Here is a 16,908-nt window from a genome sequence, read left to right as displayed (position 1 = left end):
TAGGTGTGAAAAGAGTCCATTTTATTCAGTTCCCTTGCACTTCAACACAGGTGAAAATCACTTTCTCTCAACATGACCCTTTCGGGCCAACTCCCTCACTCACAACAGTGACTGCACATCACAAGTTCTTTCATTGACTGAAAAGTGCGGAAGACATGAAAAGCCCTTCATTAATTCAAATTCTGTCTTCATCTCTCCTTGCATATTACTGGATAGGGTGAAAGGACTGAGAAGAACGAATGTGACAAAGAACTGAGAATGAGACTAAAGTAGACAAACTAGAGAATTGCCTTGAACGATAGGCAGGTCTATGGCAGCCGAGTGATTATGTTGCTGTATTAATTAGCTGGAGGCCTACACTACTGATCCAAAGATTCAGTTCGAACCCCACCGTGGCAGTTGAGGAGTTTAACTAAATGAATTAAATATTTATATAAATTAATACCAGTAATGTTGACCATAAAGCTGCTGGAGTCTCATTACAATTCCGTCTTGTTCATTAATATCTCCTCCTGCGGCCCTTATGCAAGGTATCCTCCAGAACATTGTCGACCTAATGGCCTAGAAAACCACTCAGTCGTATGAAGCCACTGCAGAAAAAAAACACCCTCAACGAATAAAGCCAGGAGGAGCGCCTGGCATCGACCGAGGCATCAGAGACCACAACAAATGCATAGCCAGTTCACCAAGTCCTCCTGATTAACATGCTGAGATGACACTTCCCTGGTTTCAGTGAGACAGGGACACGAGCAGATGGAGATGGTGAGATGGGCATAACTGCAGTGAGACAGGGACACCAGCAGGTGCAGATGGTGATCGCGGCAGAAACTGCAGTGAGACAGGGACACCAACAGATGGAGATGGCGAGAGGGACAGTAACTGAGTACACTGAGACCAGGACATGAGCAGATGGAGATGGTGAGAGGGGCAAGAACTGCAGTGAGACAGGGACACCAGCAGGTGCAGATGGTGAGAGGGGCAGTAACTGAGCGAGACAGGGACACCAGCAGGGATTTAAGGTTCGCGAATTCGGCCCCATACCCCCTGGATAATTTCACATGTAATTCCATTTTGAAGACAGCAAGAACGAAGATGCCAGAAAACTCCTGATCTGTCAGGTTAATTTCAATTGGAGGGAAGTTACTGGAATTTATCATCAGGGACAGAGTGGATGAGCATCTGAACAAGTACAGGCTGATAATGAGAGTCAGTATGGATGGAAGTGCTGCCCATGTCTGACTAAGATTTTATTTTGAACCTGTGACTGACAAAAAGGTCAGGGAATGTCTATAAGCGTTATCTCTATATACTTCCAAAACACATTTGATAAGGTGCTGCACGTGGGTCAGAGACCCGAGGTTTGAAGAACAGATGGAGCAATTCAGACTCCTACTTTTATGATGTCAAAAGGTAGGAAAGGTGCCTATACGCACGGATAAGATTGATATTACCCCCATGTTGTAATCTTAGAACAATAATGAACAGCAAGATCTTTTTGAATATTTTAGGGGCATTTTCCTGGACAATTGTACTCTCAGTAGTAACAGCGTTGGTGCTTATGATTTGGATTCTGATCACAATGAAGGTACAGATGTATGTGTGGTTCATAAGTACTGAAAATCATGTGTTGGTTACAGATTTGAAATTAGTTTTGGCATCAGGATTTCTGCATATGTACATTGTAAATATAACCTGGAATGGCAAGAGTAGTGAGGCACCTCATGTACCGTATTGAAAGAAACTGATCTTTATTGCACTTTATGAAATGGCCAATTTGAATTTTTTTTAATGTATTTGTACAAACTGTTCCGTAATTGTTGAAAACAATTATGAATAGAGCATATTTTTGGAATATAAATGTTCATAGTCCAAAATACAGTGCAATGGCGTCTGTTTTACTTCATATTATCAGGTGTCCTCAGGTTTTGTCAGTGTCAAGACCATCCATGCTGAAAGTATTACTTCTGTTAGCATTTGCAGGTTTATCTGCTGTATGTTCACACAATTCCTCATTTTGAACATATCATTTATGCTTGCGCAAGTTTGAGATAGTGACAGTTGTGTACACTATCTCTTCACTTTGAGCTGGTTTTACCGATTGTGGGGTGACAAGACGAGCGTCTGTGTACTGTTCGTCACTCTGCAATGAAAGGAACTTGTGTTAGATGTGGAACTTTTGCAGACATGGAGCTAAACGCCATGTGATTATGCTCGCTACACCATAGCAAAAGTAAGAATTTACTCTGTGTTAAATTCTCAGGGATACGATCGCCTGTGCACGAAATGGGGCGTGGTGCGGGGGGGGGGGGTTGGTGCAATGCGGTAGGTGGACACCTGCATCATCGGCTTGGACGAGGAGAAGGGCTTTGACAGGATATCGTACACCTACATGCTGGACGTGCTTTCCAATATAGGGTTTGGGGATGGAATCCGCAATTGGATCAAACTGCTCTACACAAACATATATAGTGTCATCTCAATTATTGGATGAGAATCGGAAAGTTTCCCGATCGAAGCTGAAGTCAGACAGGGCTGTCCTCTCTGCAACAAAAACAAGAAATGCTGGATTCACTCAGCAGGTCTGGCAGCATCTGTGGAAAGAGAAGCAGAGTTAACGTTTCGGGTCAGTGACCCTTCTTCGGAACTGACAAATATTAGAAAAGTCACAGATTATAAACAAGTGAGGTGGGGGTTGGGCAAGAGATAACGAAGGAGAAGGTGCAGATTGGACCAGGCCACATAGCTGACCAAAAGGTCACGGAGCAAAGGCAAACAATATGTTAATGGTGTGTTGAAAGACAAAGCATTAGTACAGATTAGGTGTGAATATACTGAATATTGAACATCAGCAAGTGCAAACCTGAAGAAAAACAACCTGAAAAAAACATTGGGTAAGCAAACTGAACAAACTAAGATGAAATGAAATAAATGCAAAAAAAACATTGTAAAAAATGGAAAAAGGAATGCAAAAAAAAAGGAAGAAAAAAAAAGAAGAAAAAATAACTAAAAATGACTAAAAATGAAAGTAAAGTGGGGGGCTGTCATGCTCTGAAATTATTGAACTCAATGTTCAGTCCGGCAGGCTGTAGTGTGCCTAATCGGTAGATGAGATGCTGTTCCTCGAGCTTGCGTTGATGTTCACTGGAACACTGCAGCAATCCCAGGACAGAGATGTGAGCATGAGAGCAGGGGGGAGTGTTGAAATGGCAAGCAACCGGAAGCTCAGGGTCCTGCTTGTGGACTGAGCGGAGATGTTCCGCAAAGCGGTCACCCAGTCTGCGCTTGATCTCCCCAATGTAGAGGAGACCACACTGTGAGCAGCGAATACAGTATACTACATTGAAAGAAGTACAAGTAAATCGCTGCTTCACCTGAAAGGAGTGTTTGGGGCCTGGGATAGTGAGGAGAGAGGAGGTAAATGGGCAGGTATTACACCTCCTGCGATTGCAAGGGAAGGTGCCCTGGGACGGGGACGAGGTGGTGGGGGTAATGGAGGAGTGGACCAGGGTGTCGCGGAGGGAACGATCCTCTCTGTCCTCTCTGCCTCGTGTTATTTGTTTGCTGCATCAAACATTTTGCTGAGTCCATCAGGAAGGATGCGGGCATAAGAGGGACAACAATCCCATGCAACAGAGGTATTCAGGTCAAAGCCTCCCTGCACATGGACAATGTCACCGCTTTGTGCTTGGATCCGCTGTCTGTTCGCAGATTGATGAGCATCTGTGGCCATATCGAACTGGCCTCGGGAACCAAAGTTAGCCACGGCAAGAGCGAGGCCATGTTCTTTGGGAACTGGGCTGACCGATCCTTTGTCCCCTTTACCGTCAGGTCAGACTGCCTGAAGGTGCTGGGACTATGGTTCGGAGGGGCTGGGGCTGTGCTAATACCTGAAAAGAGCAAGTAGCCAAGGTGAAACGGAAACTGAGCATGTGGGAACGAAATGGAACAATATAAAGTCAGTACAGAGGCAGGGAACGGGACAGAGCGTAGGAAAGAACAAAAGGGAAGGTTTGTGATAGTGTGGAAGGAAGGGCAGGTTAAATGGCAAAAAGGATGATGGTGCAAGGTAAAAGCGAATGGTAATGGGACAACAACAAAAGATGGCTCGAGAGGATTTGGAAATGACAATAAGCAGAAACATTACCAACAGCTGGTGCCTGAAAAAATGGGAGCAGTGAGTGTGATCTGATAATTTTCTTTTCGGACAGCTGCAGTTGGTGAGGATTCTGCTATTGCCATTTACACGTCCTCAAACTGATCGTTTGCTTTTTTTAATTGTCCCATTGCAGCATCATCCATTTTGTCCGGTAATCTCTGCTGTCTTCCACCCTATTACACTGCTTCCTTTCTGTTCCGTCCTCCAATTCCACTATACTTGCTTAAAACCTGTTATGTCTCCCACTGTTTTCAGTTCTGACGAAAGGTGATCGACATGAACCATTAACTTTGTCCCTCTCTCCTCAGACGCTGTGTGACCTGCTGAATATTCCCCGCTTTCATTTCAGATTTCAAGCACCCGCCGGATTTTGCTTTTGCTCTTATTGAAGAAGTATGGTTTCAGAAGGAACGTGAACTGGAAACTACTTCCGAAGACCATTCCCCAGCCCACTTCATGCAGAATCTGTCAACTGTTTTTTTACATTTTCATAACAGGTGGGCGTCATTGGCAAGACAAGCAACTGTTTATTGCCAATTGGCATTTGCCCTGGCGGAGATAGCGCTGAGCGGCCGACTTCAATATAACTTAATGGATTGCTTTAACATTTCAGAGAGCAATCAGCTGCATTGCAGTAGATCTGGATTCAGTTATAGGTCAGACTGGCTAAGGATTTCCTTCCCTTCAGGCCATTCATGAGCCAGATGAGTTTTTACGACATTCTGATCGTTTTGTGGTCAGCGTTACTGATGTTAGCTTTTTACTGGAGATTTATTAAATGAATGGCATTGAAAGTTCCTAAGTAGTGGGATTTGAACCCTTACAGATGATTCATTAGTTGAGGCTTACGGGTTATCAAGCTAATAACATAACCACTGTATTACCATACATCCACAGTCAGACGATCAACTTGAGGCTACTCCTGCTTAGAAAGGCCACCAAAATTCTGAAACTATAATTTATCTGCTGGGTTTTGCCTGATATTTCAGTTGCTGCTTGAAAACATGTCAATTATTCTGCAATTGTCACTGCTTCTCGGCATCACTTACCTCAGTGTTTAATGCATTCAGCACCGTACTGTAAATCACCGCATCACCGGACCAGTCCATGACAGATGTCGCCTCTCTGACTTTCTTCCTGGAGAATAGCAAATACAAATGACATGTTGCTCATAATTAGATGGCATGTTTGCTTCATGCATAACATGCCTGTTAGATGAAGGGCAACAGGAGGTCACGAAATTCTTGTGCTTCTTACTTCTCATTATTAGCAAAGACCAGATTCGAAAGCAAATATTTACAATTTCAACTGCTAACAGTTCAAATGGACCTTGCTGCTATATCAATGGCACTTGCTCATGGTGTGGTGCTGTTTGGTCTAGGTGAAATTTGATTATGCTAACGAAAGGACATGGGAGGTTCAATAATATCCGAATACCTTTTTAAATAGCAGATGGCCGAGTTTCACCGTGCAAATACATTCCTCCCTATTACTACGTAGATGCCTTCAATCCATTGGATTTGAAATGCGGAATAAATCCCTTATTTTGTATCTCTGAAAGATGTATTATAATATTATTTATCCTGTAATTTGCTTCTTCTGTCGTCTCGTGCTACATGAGACTTAAAATATCCACTTTGTACACAGGGAAACAAACCCCAATAACGGAAGAGGAAGAATGTACAATCAGTCCATTTAATCACCAAATAATATTATTCTGTGATTGTTGCTGAAGGATAGAAGTCACTGGTCAGGGGGCAGCTGTCCCTTCTGCATTCCTCACTAGTTCAGGCAGATGCTCGCTGTTCACATGGATGGTTAGTTACATTAGTTTTTGATTTACAGCCTTTCTGATGTAGGGTCATCTTTAAAGCACCATTGTATGCAGTCAGGAAACTCACATACCTTTGTCTCATCACCTTCACCACGACTGCGATTAGAACAATAAGCCCAGCGGCTGCTCCCCCTGTTACGAATACAGGTGTCCAGGACTTCTTTCCTAAAATGTTGGGAAATATTGTTGCATTTTAGGACATTGGAGTTAAAACATTCATCTTGTAATAACATTCCTGAGCATGGAAAGCAAATTTCCTTGATCTTGGAACCACCGAGCTCCTTTCAAACCTCAGTGCCGAATCTTGCATTGAGTGAATGTATTCTGTGTTGTGCCTTGGGGCAAATATGAATTAAAGAATAGAAGATTCAATATAAGTCCTGGTGTACAATTCACATCAGGAAAATTGAGCGCACACTGACGTTGTATATTTGGCAAATGAGCGAGTATTATCACATCAGAATACATGCCAGCGAACATAACAGATGCACCCGAAAAAGCTATAATCTATGCAGATAAGTCAATTTATTTAGATTAATAGAAACGAGTTTTACATAGTCAGATGGGCCTGAACAAGGTGGAAGTGAGCATGTAGTTTGTACACAATGCGGTATCAGATTGCGAAAAGAAATCAGACCTTTGAAAGGGTTTATTTTCATTCTATATATATATATATATATATATATATATATAGATGATTGGTTATGTCTTGTGTCCAGATAACTTCATCTTACTTGACAAATATAAATTCAGCACCTTTCAGAAGACTGAAATTTAACATGGGTAATGCTGATCACTCCATTCAGTTGGTCATTGTCCATTGGTGAAAAATGCATCTTGTATTAATTAGAGATAGATTCAGAATTGACCCCTTGAATAGAGCTGTTTTTTTTTCTGACACGCATACTGTTGAGTTAGTGACTGCATAGTAATTGACAACGGCTTCATAGTATTCAATAGAATTAAACATGTACCCTCAGAGTGGAGCTGGTATTTGCTGACACAATCTCCGTGCTTGTTGGTTGCAACACATGAAATGAGGTTTCCAGTTTCAGTTGGTTGATCCAGTCTCAGGGAGCTCTGTAGCAGGTACCTGTTCATGACCCAGGAGCTGATTTCCACATCTGATCTCATTTTAGTGATGATTCTCCCGTTGAGGCCCCACGTAATGTTTGCAGGTGGATTAGCTCTGATCCTGCAGGTACAATTAGTCCAATATGCAGAGCTGGTGCAGTTTGGACCGGCTATAATTATGGGTTTATCTGTAAAAAAAAAGCAAGAAGAAATGATTACATCTAACAGTTGCAGTGTCTAAGTACAATTAACTTAGTTGTTGAACTATCCATAATGGTCCTGGTAGATTTTTCTTTTAAATAGGAAACAGCCGATACTGCAACAGTAATGGCTTATTATATTTTCACTTCTAAGAGGCTAGCACTTAGACACCATTTCATATCGAATGCAATGAATGTTCGTCCCACCCTTCTCTTGACAGATGTTATCAGATTCATCAGATGGGCGAATTGCAGAATGCTAATTATCTATAATATGCCCACCAATGTGTCTTACCTGCCAGTGTTTTAAAAGGTCAATTAATTTTATAGCTTCCCTAGGTTTGGTCTTTTAAGCATATTCCTTTGTCAGCTAACAGACTCCAGTTCAAAAAGTCGACACTCTGAATATTACATGACTAACTCAACATTGACACATATCTTGTGGATGTTTTGAGTTCATAAAGAACAGCCAGCACGGATTTGTAAAGGGAGCAGACAAGATTGTTGAGGGGTAAGCAACAGATGTTGTCTTTTTGGATATCAAGAAAGTGTTCAACAAAGTGCCACATAAAAGGCTGGTTAACAAAATTGAGGCTCATGGAATAGGAGGGCCAGTGTCAGCCTGGATTTAAAAAAAAGAGCTGAAGCACAGAAAACAGCGAGTCGTGGTAAATGGTTGTTTTTCAGACTGGAGGATGGTAGACAGTGATGATCCCCAGGTTCAATGCGCGGACAACCGCTTTATTCTATATACATATGACTTTGATATTGTAATATAGAGTGAAATTTCAAAATTTGCCAATGATACCAAATTGGAAGGTATGGCAGACAGTGAGGATGATACCAGTCATCTGCAATAGGACGCAGATAGGCGAGCAGAATGGATAGACAAGTGGCAGATGGAATTTAACACAGAGAAGTGTGAGGCAGTGCACTTTGGCAGAAGGGATAGGGAGTGGCGATATGGACGAAATGGAACAGTTCTCAATTGTGTACAGCGATCGCGTGACCTGGGGATTCATGTGCATCGATCTTTAAAAGTGGCAGAACATATTGAGAGAGTATTTAACAGAGCATAAAGGATCTTGGGCTTTCTAAACTCTGGTATTGAGTACAAAAGTAGGGAAATTATGCCAAACCTTTATAAAGCTCAGATTAGCCCAGGACTAGAGTTTGCATCCACTTCTGGTCAGTACACTTTAGGAAGGATGTGAGGATCCTTCGGAGTCTGCAGAGGAGATTTACTGGAATGGCTCCAGGGATGGGGGATTTTAGGTACAATGTTAGTTTGGAGAAGCTGGGGTTGTTCTCCTTGGAGCAAAGGTGATTGAGAGGAGATTTAATAGATGTGTACAAGATGGTGAGAGGTTTAGATACAGTAGACAAACTAAAGCTGTGCCCATTAGTTGATGGTACAAGGACTAGAGGAAGCATATTTAAAATTTTGGGCGAGGTGCATGGGGGTGAGGAAGAACGATTTACGTAGCGAGTGGTAATGACCTGGAACTCGCTGCCTACAGGGTGAGGGAAGAGGAGAAGATGAATGGATTCAAAATTGGATAGACACTTGAAAGAAATAAACTTACAGAGCTACAGGGATAGATTAGAGGAATGGGGCTGACAAGATTGCTCTACAAAGAGCCGGCATGGACTCGATGGGCCGAATTTCCTCCCTTCGTGCTCTAATAACTCAATGACATATACCAGAGGTTGGGTTTTCACCACTTCATCAGATAGTATTCGGAAAATTTATGCTCATCAAAATGCAGGAGGTAAATTCTGAGGAATGGATGATTGTTTACTTCAGACCACCAGCATTACTTGTGAACTATTCAATGCGGAGTAAATATGCTTCTGTCCCAACCTCATAAAGGTACTGCCCGGTGAATGTATTAGATATTGAGCTATGTTCCACTCCTAGCTTTCTCACTGAGATGGCCAGGTCAATTTCCATTATTGAAGCCATACAGGTTGGTTTGCGCTCTGTCTGCAGGAAGGGTCCCGAAATTTTCACTGTCCTCGCCTTATTCTCATTGGAGCCTTCCAGCAAGTGTGCACATGGAAGCTGTAAATTAAAGCAGAACTCATGAAATGTAAGGCAAATATCCAATTCAGAAATGCATGCAGACTTACACTGCACAGAAATCTGTGTGGAGCTGTTTACTGTGCCCTGGTTATTTTTAGCCACACACCAATATTCACCATCATCTTCAGAACTGATGTTGTGGATAAACTGCTTTAGTTCGCCAGTGGAAGATCTGCTCAACTCTTCACCATTTTTCACCCATCTTAAACTGAGCGGTGGTTTTGCCCTGGCCGTGCAGTATAATAATGAGGAGCTGCCTTCCACCACTACTATAGAGGAATTAACGCTTGGTTTTTCCAGTCCACCTAAAACAGGCATAAAGGTAAAATATGAATGACGATTCAGCATGATTTAACTCCTAATGTAGTCATTATATTGGGTAGCAGGTCGTGTCTGAATTACAATCTTCAATTGTTTACTGTCTCAGAGTTTAAATGTACAATTAAAACGTAGTTTGTTTGGGCATTTGCCCCTGTTTTTCTGCTTATTGGGATCGGTACATTAATACTAGTCACAAATTCAGGCCAGTTCTGAAGCCCAACCAGAGATGAGATCTGATGTTATCGAAGTGACTAGCTTTAGATCATATTTCGCCATATCATTTGCTATAACCATTGATTACCAACTAAACTCAAAGCGTTGCTGCACGTTCTTAGAATGAAAATAACAATCACACAAACCAATCTCCTGGACTCGGCAGCACTGACGTGGGAACAGGACAGCCAGTGAGATTCGGAGTCTTGCTCATATGGAGGATAAACAGCATCACGGACTGGTTGGGCCGAATGACCTGTTTTACTGCTGGAATTCCGATATATCTCTGTGTTTAGAATATGACCCATTGCGTTTGTCATCAGAAACTCGCTACCCTCAGTTTCAACTGCCCTTAAAAGTTCAGCCGAGGAAATAACAACATTTGTCCACTTTATGCTTGGTTCATTCAGATTGAAGCATTGGGAAGACAATGTACCAAAGAAACAAAATCAAAACTCACTTAAAACAGAAAGACGGACTTCATAACAGTGAGTGCGATACGTAGAATAAATCCAGCTGGAGAAAATTTCCACGATGAATTGATAGGTACCCACATCACTCTTCCTAATATCCTTTATCTGGAGGGAGCATTGCCCTTTTGCAAGGTTGCCCTTGAGCTCAGCTCGCCCACGATAGTTAGAGTGCTGCCTGGATGAGTTTTTCGAATCATAGATGGTGATGCCACGGGGATTATCAGGACCAGGGCCCTTCTTTAACCACCTGCCGTGCAGGTTGGTGATATAGTCTATATTATTAAATGTACACGGGATCTCTGCATCTGAACCCAACGCTGCCGACACAACTTCTGGCATCACCACAGAGAACTGAACCCTGCAAATAACTGAGAACAAAAATACACAACTTTTAAAAATGCATTCAAAATCCTCTGCAACATCTTTAATAGCTATAAAAACATTTTTTAATTGAGAAATAATCACCCATCGCAATTGTAATTCATGTCTCATTCAATGCATTTTCACATCAAGTTAAATACTAATTAAATACCAACCGCACCTATAGAAATGTTTATTGGAAGACCTATTCGATCACTCTTTATGGGCTAATCATATGCAAATCTAATTCTCATCTAGAAACTGAATTCATGTTCACTGAAAAGCACGTGAATGTCCAATTCAAATCCTTCTTATATATACATTAAAATTACAGTTAATTAAAATGAACGTTCAATATCCATTGCTGCTCACTTGAATTACTCAATAAATATGTATTGGCATTTTATAAATGTGCACTGCAATACTAATTAAATTTAATTTAAAAGATCAATATTCAAATATTGTTTGAATAGGTAACAAACGGCAATAAAACATGTGTAAATCATGCGTTAATCACTCATGTAATTCCTGCTCACCAGTTTTAAATCAGTTACCACAAATCAATTCTATTATGCACTGTCCTGTTCACTTACCAAAAGATATAAATAAAGTGTTGTGGAAATTACTACAACCATAAGAAAGTTACCTTCTGCTAGTGTCATGAGGGAAACAAACACGCAAATCCACATGGCTGGAAACAATTGTCGATTTCCCTGTCAAAATGACGAACCAGTTTTGTAATGAAGTTCATTCAATTTCCGCATTCTCCTTTCCAGTCACTTCGTGTATTCCTTTGTTAGTCATCATCAGAGTCTGGGAGAAGTCAGGGATTCAGTACTGTGCTTACCCATGCAGCTTGTCTGGCTGGTGAGGTGGACTGCAGCATATTTTACACATGCAACGTCTGTCACCGACTCTTATTGAATGTGATGGCACGCTTTATCTAACAGTTGCAAAATAATATTTAATACAGAAATAGCATATATCTGTCTATGTCAAACACAAACATTCAAAATGTGCCGTTATATACGAACATTGCAAATTGGAATCTGCATTAGTAGGGCACCGCCCACGCTTGCAGACAGCTCTAACTCCCATTTTGCTCACTTTTAGCTTTCTGGCAGCTAATCCTAGATGAAAGTTGTAGACTTGTGACCACAGTTAATTTTGTGCAGTTGGTAGCCGTGTGGTTTCGAGACCTTGGTTAATTTGTGCTCTGGTACCCATTTATGACGTCAGAGATAGGAGATGTTTGACATTAACAGTATTCATTGTGGTAAACGGCCTGTTTTCTCATTAATATAACTCAGTATATTCACAATTGAGCTCACCAAATTTTGCGAAATTAACCGAAATTTTACTCTATTTGTTACAGGGCTTCTCTTTCAAGTCTCGGTTTGAGGTCAGGCATGTACAAAATGGTTTACTGGGCTAATACCTGGAATGGGCGGGTTGTCTTCTGAGGAAAGTTTGGACAGGCTGTCTCCTATCCCTTTTGTGCTGAATTGTGCACATTCCACACCATATCTCAGTCTCAGAACAAATAGTCATTGCATTCCTTTTCTCGTGGAGTAGAAACCAAAGACCAATGAGAAAAGGTACATTCTACACAAATTCCATTTGGCCCGTTGGTCGTCATCTTTTGCACTAAAGGTTATTTGAATGTCCAAAATGGAAAACATGTGCGATTTCATTAGAAAGAATATCAGTGTCATTTCAAATGTGATCTCCAGTTATTAATGGTGAAAAGGACAGAAATATCAAATACAACTGATGCTGAGACAGAACTAGGTATGCAAGCTGCAATAGCCCGTGGGGAGAGATTTCAAAAACCCCAATGAACTATATTTCAATTTTGAAGCTAGCAAGGGCAAGAACAGAAATCATCCGTGTCATGGAGAACTTGTATTCTATTTGCATTTTATAAAGAAATTGACTGAATGAAACATTGACATCTTGTACGTTGTCAGGAGTCGAAATGCCTCAGTTCTCAAACCAGAAGCTCCTCAGACCCGGTTGCATTGGTTTGTCACTTCCATTTCAATTGAATGGATAAATCCAGTGCGTAATGAATGAAATCTACCTCGTGACCTGCATCCTGGTGTGATACCAGACCCGCTGTTCTCATCTGGACCAAACCAGCAAGGTCATTGGCAACTATTGCAGTCCATACTGAATGCAGGATGTCTGTATACTATAGTGGGAAGGTTCCCTCTTTGTGTTAGTGACGATGTACAATTACATTGAATTTGTGACACTGAAACTGGCCATTCTGATCAACTGGCCTTTACCGGTGTTTATTCTCCCCATGAGCCTCTTCCTGCTCCTTTTCATTTCAGCAGATCAGCATAACCTTAGATTCCTTTCTCTACCATTTACTTACGTAGCTTCCCTTTAAATGCATCGATACGCTACGCCTCAAGTACTATTTGTGCCAACGAGTTTCACATTGTCACAACTCTCTGGGGAAAGAAGTTGACACAGGGAATATTTGTTGTGAATATTCCCAGTGGTCTCATCATTTCTACTTTTGCTTTACGCTATTACACTTCTGTCATGTGATCTGCTCGTGCTCTCCACCTGATCAGTCACAGCCTATTCCATCTTTATTAAATCTTTTTCCTTTTCCAGCCCACGCCTCTCAGCACCATCTCATTTTTTCCTCCCTTCCTCTGCTCCACTTCCTCACCTACCCTTCCCTTCTTCCCTCGCTCCATTCTTCCATTTCCTAGCACATCCAGTCCCCTCCCCATCTCCTTCGCTTGCTACCCACTCCTCCCAACTTTCTCTTCCCCCCCCCCCAGCCCCATTCTGAATTATTTAAGCACGGATATAAACCCAACTGTGCGGATTTGAAAGGTTATAGGTCTGAGGTAATACTGGACAAGTTGGGGCTCTGTGTCTTTTATGCTAGAACAATTTCTGGAATTAAATCAGTACCTGTTTTGCATCGGATCACCTTATAGGACAAATATTCTGTATGTGGGCTTCCCCACGTCCAAATATCCCAGTAACCTTCCCCTTTTCCATCCTACTCTACCTGCTCCTCATACCCCTCACCTCCTCTCCATTCGCCATTCGACCAAAGGAGCCCCCGCTCACATAATTGGCCCTGCCTGCAGGTCACAATTCCATGCTTCAGCAGAATGCGTCCATCTCGATGTGTACATCATATTGAGCCCAGAATCCGGGGGCGCACCGTCACCTCGTTGTCACAGAATTCCAACCTTATTCATCAATGTCTACAACGACCAGCTAAACAATGACACCTGACGTTGTTGTGCCTCTCTCTTGGCTGCTGTAAATACTTTAAATTCCACATCATCTCATTTTATTCATTTGAAACAGTGTCCACCTTCTATTAACTACTGGTCGCAGGTCTCAGGTTCCACGTGGAGATCAAAACTTTCAATTCAAATCATATAAAGAGTGGTTTATACTGCAGTGCGACGGAGGTAAGTGTCGCCCGGTGAGGTCTCACTAGATGTGGAGAGGGTTGCACGGAATAATCATGTGGAACAGAGTTTTAAACAGTTTCGTGGTTTGCCACGCTGCTCTGGAAGAATCTGTGTTTCACAGCTTTCTGGAGTGAGAATACTGGCAACCCTTCTTCCATTATTTGAAGGAACAGCTCCACAATTTCTGGCTACACTTCATGGCCGCCTGCTGTAGTATGGAGGCGGAAAGTCAAGGAACTCCTCAGGGGTCTGCTCCTGGGCCTTGCCAAGATGTTCATTAACAAGTCCAGACAACTAGCCGTCAAGGGCACCACTCAGTTGGTCTATATGCCCCTTCGCTGCGCCCATATCAACACCCGAGTGCCCAGAGAGGTGGAACGTGTGGCATCTACAGGTATATTGAGGCTTTCCAACACCAGTGGGCACTAAAAGGACTGGAACACACAGTCAACCCGGCCAATAAGGTTATCATTGAGCAACATTTTTTTTTCTTTACTGCAACTTGTGATTGATTGTGCATGCACCTTTCAAAAAAAAGTAACAAATTTCTTCACCAGACTGGGATGGCGGGATTGTCCTACGAGGAGACATTGCAGAGATTGGGCTTGTATTCTCTAAAGTGTGGAAGAACGAGAGATGATCTCGTTGAAACATACAAAATTCTTACAGGGTTCAGCAGGGTTGATGGAGAAATGACGTTTCCCCTGGCTGGGGAGTCTAGAACCAGGAGACACAGTCCCAGAATAAAGAGTAGGCCATTTAGGACTGAGAACAGGATGAATTTCTTCACTCAGAGGGTTGTGAATCTTTAGAATTATCCAGCACAGAGGGCTGTGGAGACTCAGTCATTGAGTCTTTTCAAGATAGAGATCATTAGATTTCCACAAATTAAAGGTATCAAAGGATATGGGGATAGTGCGGGAAAACAGCTTTGAGGTAGACGCTCAGTCATGGTGCAGTTAACTGGCGAAACAGGCTCGAGGGGCCGAATGGCCTACTTCTGCTTCTATTTTCTATGTTCCTATGTTTCGATGTGAATGTGAGTGGTGACGCATCACCCTTACTGACCAATCAGAAGAGAAGGAATGTCCCATTTCCTTGGAAAACTACCCCTTTTTGGGATACTGCGGATATGCCTCTGTTCCACTTACAAATCGATTCTGATCCATTAGGCAGCTCAGTCGCACTAATTTACGTTCGCGCCTTTGAAAGGCTTGCGCTGAAAGCTGAACATACCTTCAACTCTTCAATACTGACCCAGTGTCCAACACAAGCTGGGTGTGTTTTGCCGATTGCGGCCTTGTGTAAACATCATTTGTAAATTGAGTGAGATAAGGAGAGAGAGAGAGAGAATGGGAGAAGGCAACGAGAGAGAGTAAAGAGAAGTTACAGTGAACAGCAAGTGGTAAAATGCAAGTGGATAAAGAAAAGGTAATAATAAATTAACTTGCGAAAACAAAGCCTGTCATGAGGGTAGGTAAGCAGAAGTTTTATTATTTCATAGAGAAACTCAGCGAAGAAGGGATGCATAGGGATGAAGCTAAGACAAATCAAGCCGTTAGGTGAGGACAGACTAGGGCTTTGAATATCTGTAGAGTAGAAGAGGAAGGGAATTGAGGGAAGGCAGTATGGAAGGGCTTCACTGGTTTGAGATCATGTGCAAAGATCGAACTAGAGCGGGAGATTATATGAAAAATGTTGAATTGAACGTAATGAGGATATAGGGAGTGAGAGAGACCTGTAAAAGAATCATTTACTAACTAAGGTGGCTCAACTGCCCGTTTCTGCAACATATTCTGAATCATTCAGAAATACCCTGCATTAGCGGTTATACTGTAGGCCCAGTCCATTGCACACTAGAATATCTGATCTCATTGTGGTTTGGGCTGCAGTTGACTGCTGGAATATGTTATGTGTGGGAATAGACCTTTTCCCAATGCATAGAGTCTGTAAAAAGAACCAAATGTGTTTTGATATGTTTGAAAATAACTAATACAACCCAACATAGGCAATCCTTTTCGAAATATATGTTTATATATACATATATATATATATATAAAACACACATACACACACCCATTGTGTGAAAATGCTACATAAAATGAAATGCACCACCAGTCGGTCAGCATTTGAAAGTAAACAGAGAGTTTGTGATCCATTTATTTCAATATATTTATACCATGTTTTAAAAAGGAGAGAGGGAACATTTGGGATAAAATGATAAAGGTTTGTTAATATCCTCGCAAACAGCAACATCTATGTGGAGAACCCGAAGAAATAAAGTAAGAACTTGCATTTATTTAGCTCTTTTCGAGACTTTTGGGCGCTCCACAGCCATACACGTACTTACTCAAATGGAATGGCTGTTGTAATGTAGAAAATATGGCAGCCACCATACGCACAGCATGCTCCCACAAACAGCAATGTGATAATATCCAGATTTTTAGTGATGTTGCTGGAGATGCAAACATTGACCAGGCCACTCGAGAGAGAACCTCTGTTCTTCTCCAAAATAGCAGCCAAGAGATAGTTTGGGCCCACCTGAGAAATGAGGCAGGGTTTCGGTTTAATCTTTCATTTCTAAACGGCACCTCCAACAGTGCAGCACTCCCTAAGTACGACATTGGGTGTGTCCGACCAGATTTTGCACTTGTGTCTTTCTGGTGGGACTTGCACTCACAACCTTCTGACTAAAAGACAATAGGGCTCCGGTTGATATCATATTTTCTAATA

General features: G+C 42.0%; 1 protein-coding gene across 1 annotated transcript; it reads right to left on the bottom strand.

Moving 5' to 3' along the window:
• Window positions 1-1,774: 1,774 nt before the first annotated feature.
• LOC137363935 (myelin-associated glycoprotein-like) lies at window positions 1,775-11,620 on the bottom strand. The gene is made up of 7 exons (XM_068027439.1): window positions 11,364-11,620; window positions 10,345-10,725; window positions 9,398-9,655; window positions 6,965-7,252; window positions 6,062-6,155; window positions 5,206-5,293; window positions 1,775-2,140 (listed from the first exon to the last, which is right to left on the bottom strand). The coding sequence occupies exons 1-7, from the start codon at window positions 11,404-11,406 to the stop codon at window positions 2,024-2,026; spliced, it is 1,269 nt and encodes a 422-aa protein (XP_067883540.1). The 5' UTR covers window positions 11,407-11,620; the 3' UTR covers window positions 1,775-2,023.
• Between the last annotated feature and the right edge of the window lie 5,288 nt (window positions 11,621-16,908).

The sequence above is a fragment of the Heterodontus francisci genome, unplaced genomic scaffold (genome assembly GCF_036365525.1).
Source record: "Heterodontus francisci isolate sHetFra1 unplaced genomic scaffold, sHetFra1.hap1 HAP1_SCAFFOLD_534, whole genome shotgun sequence".
In the NCBI taxonomy this organism is placed as follows: domain Eukaryota; kingdom Metazoa; phylum Chordata; class Chondrichthyes; order Heterodontiformes; family Heterodontidae; genus Heterodontus; species Heterodontus francisci.
Note: the sequence above shows the minus strand (reverse complement) of the source record. Positions and strands in the feature narration are given on the sequence as shown.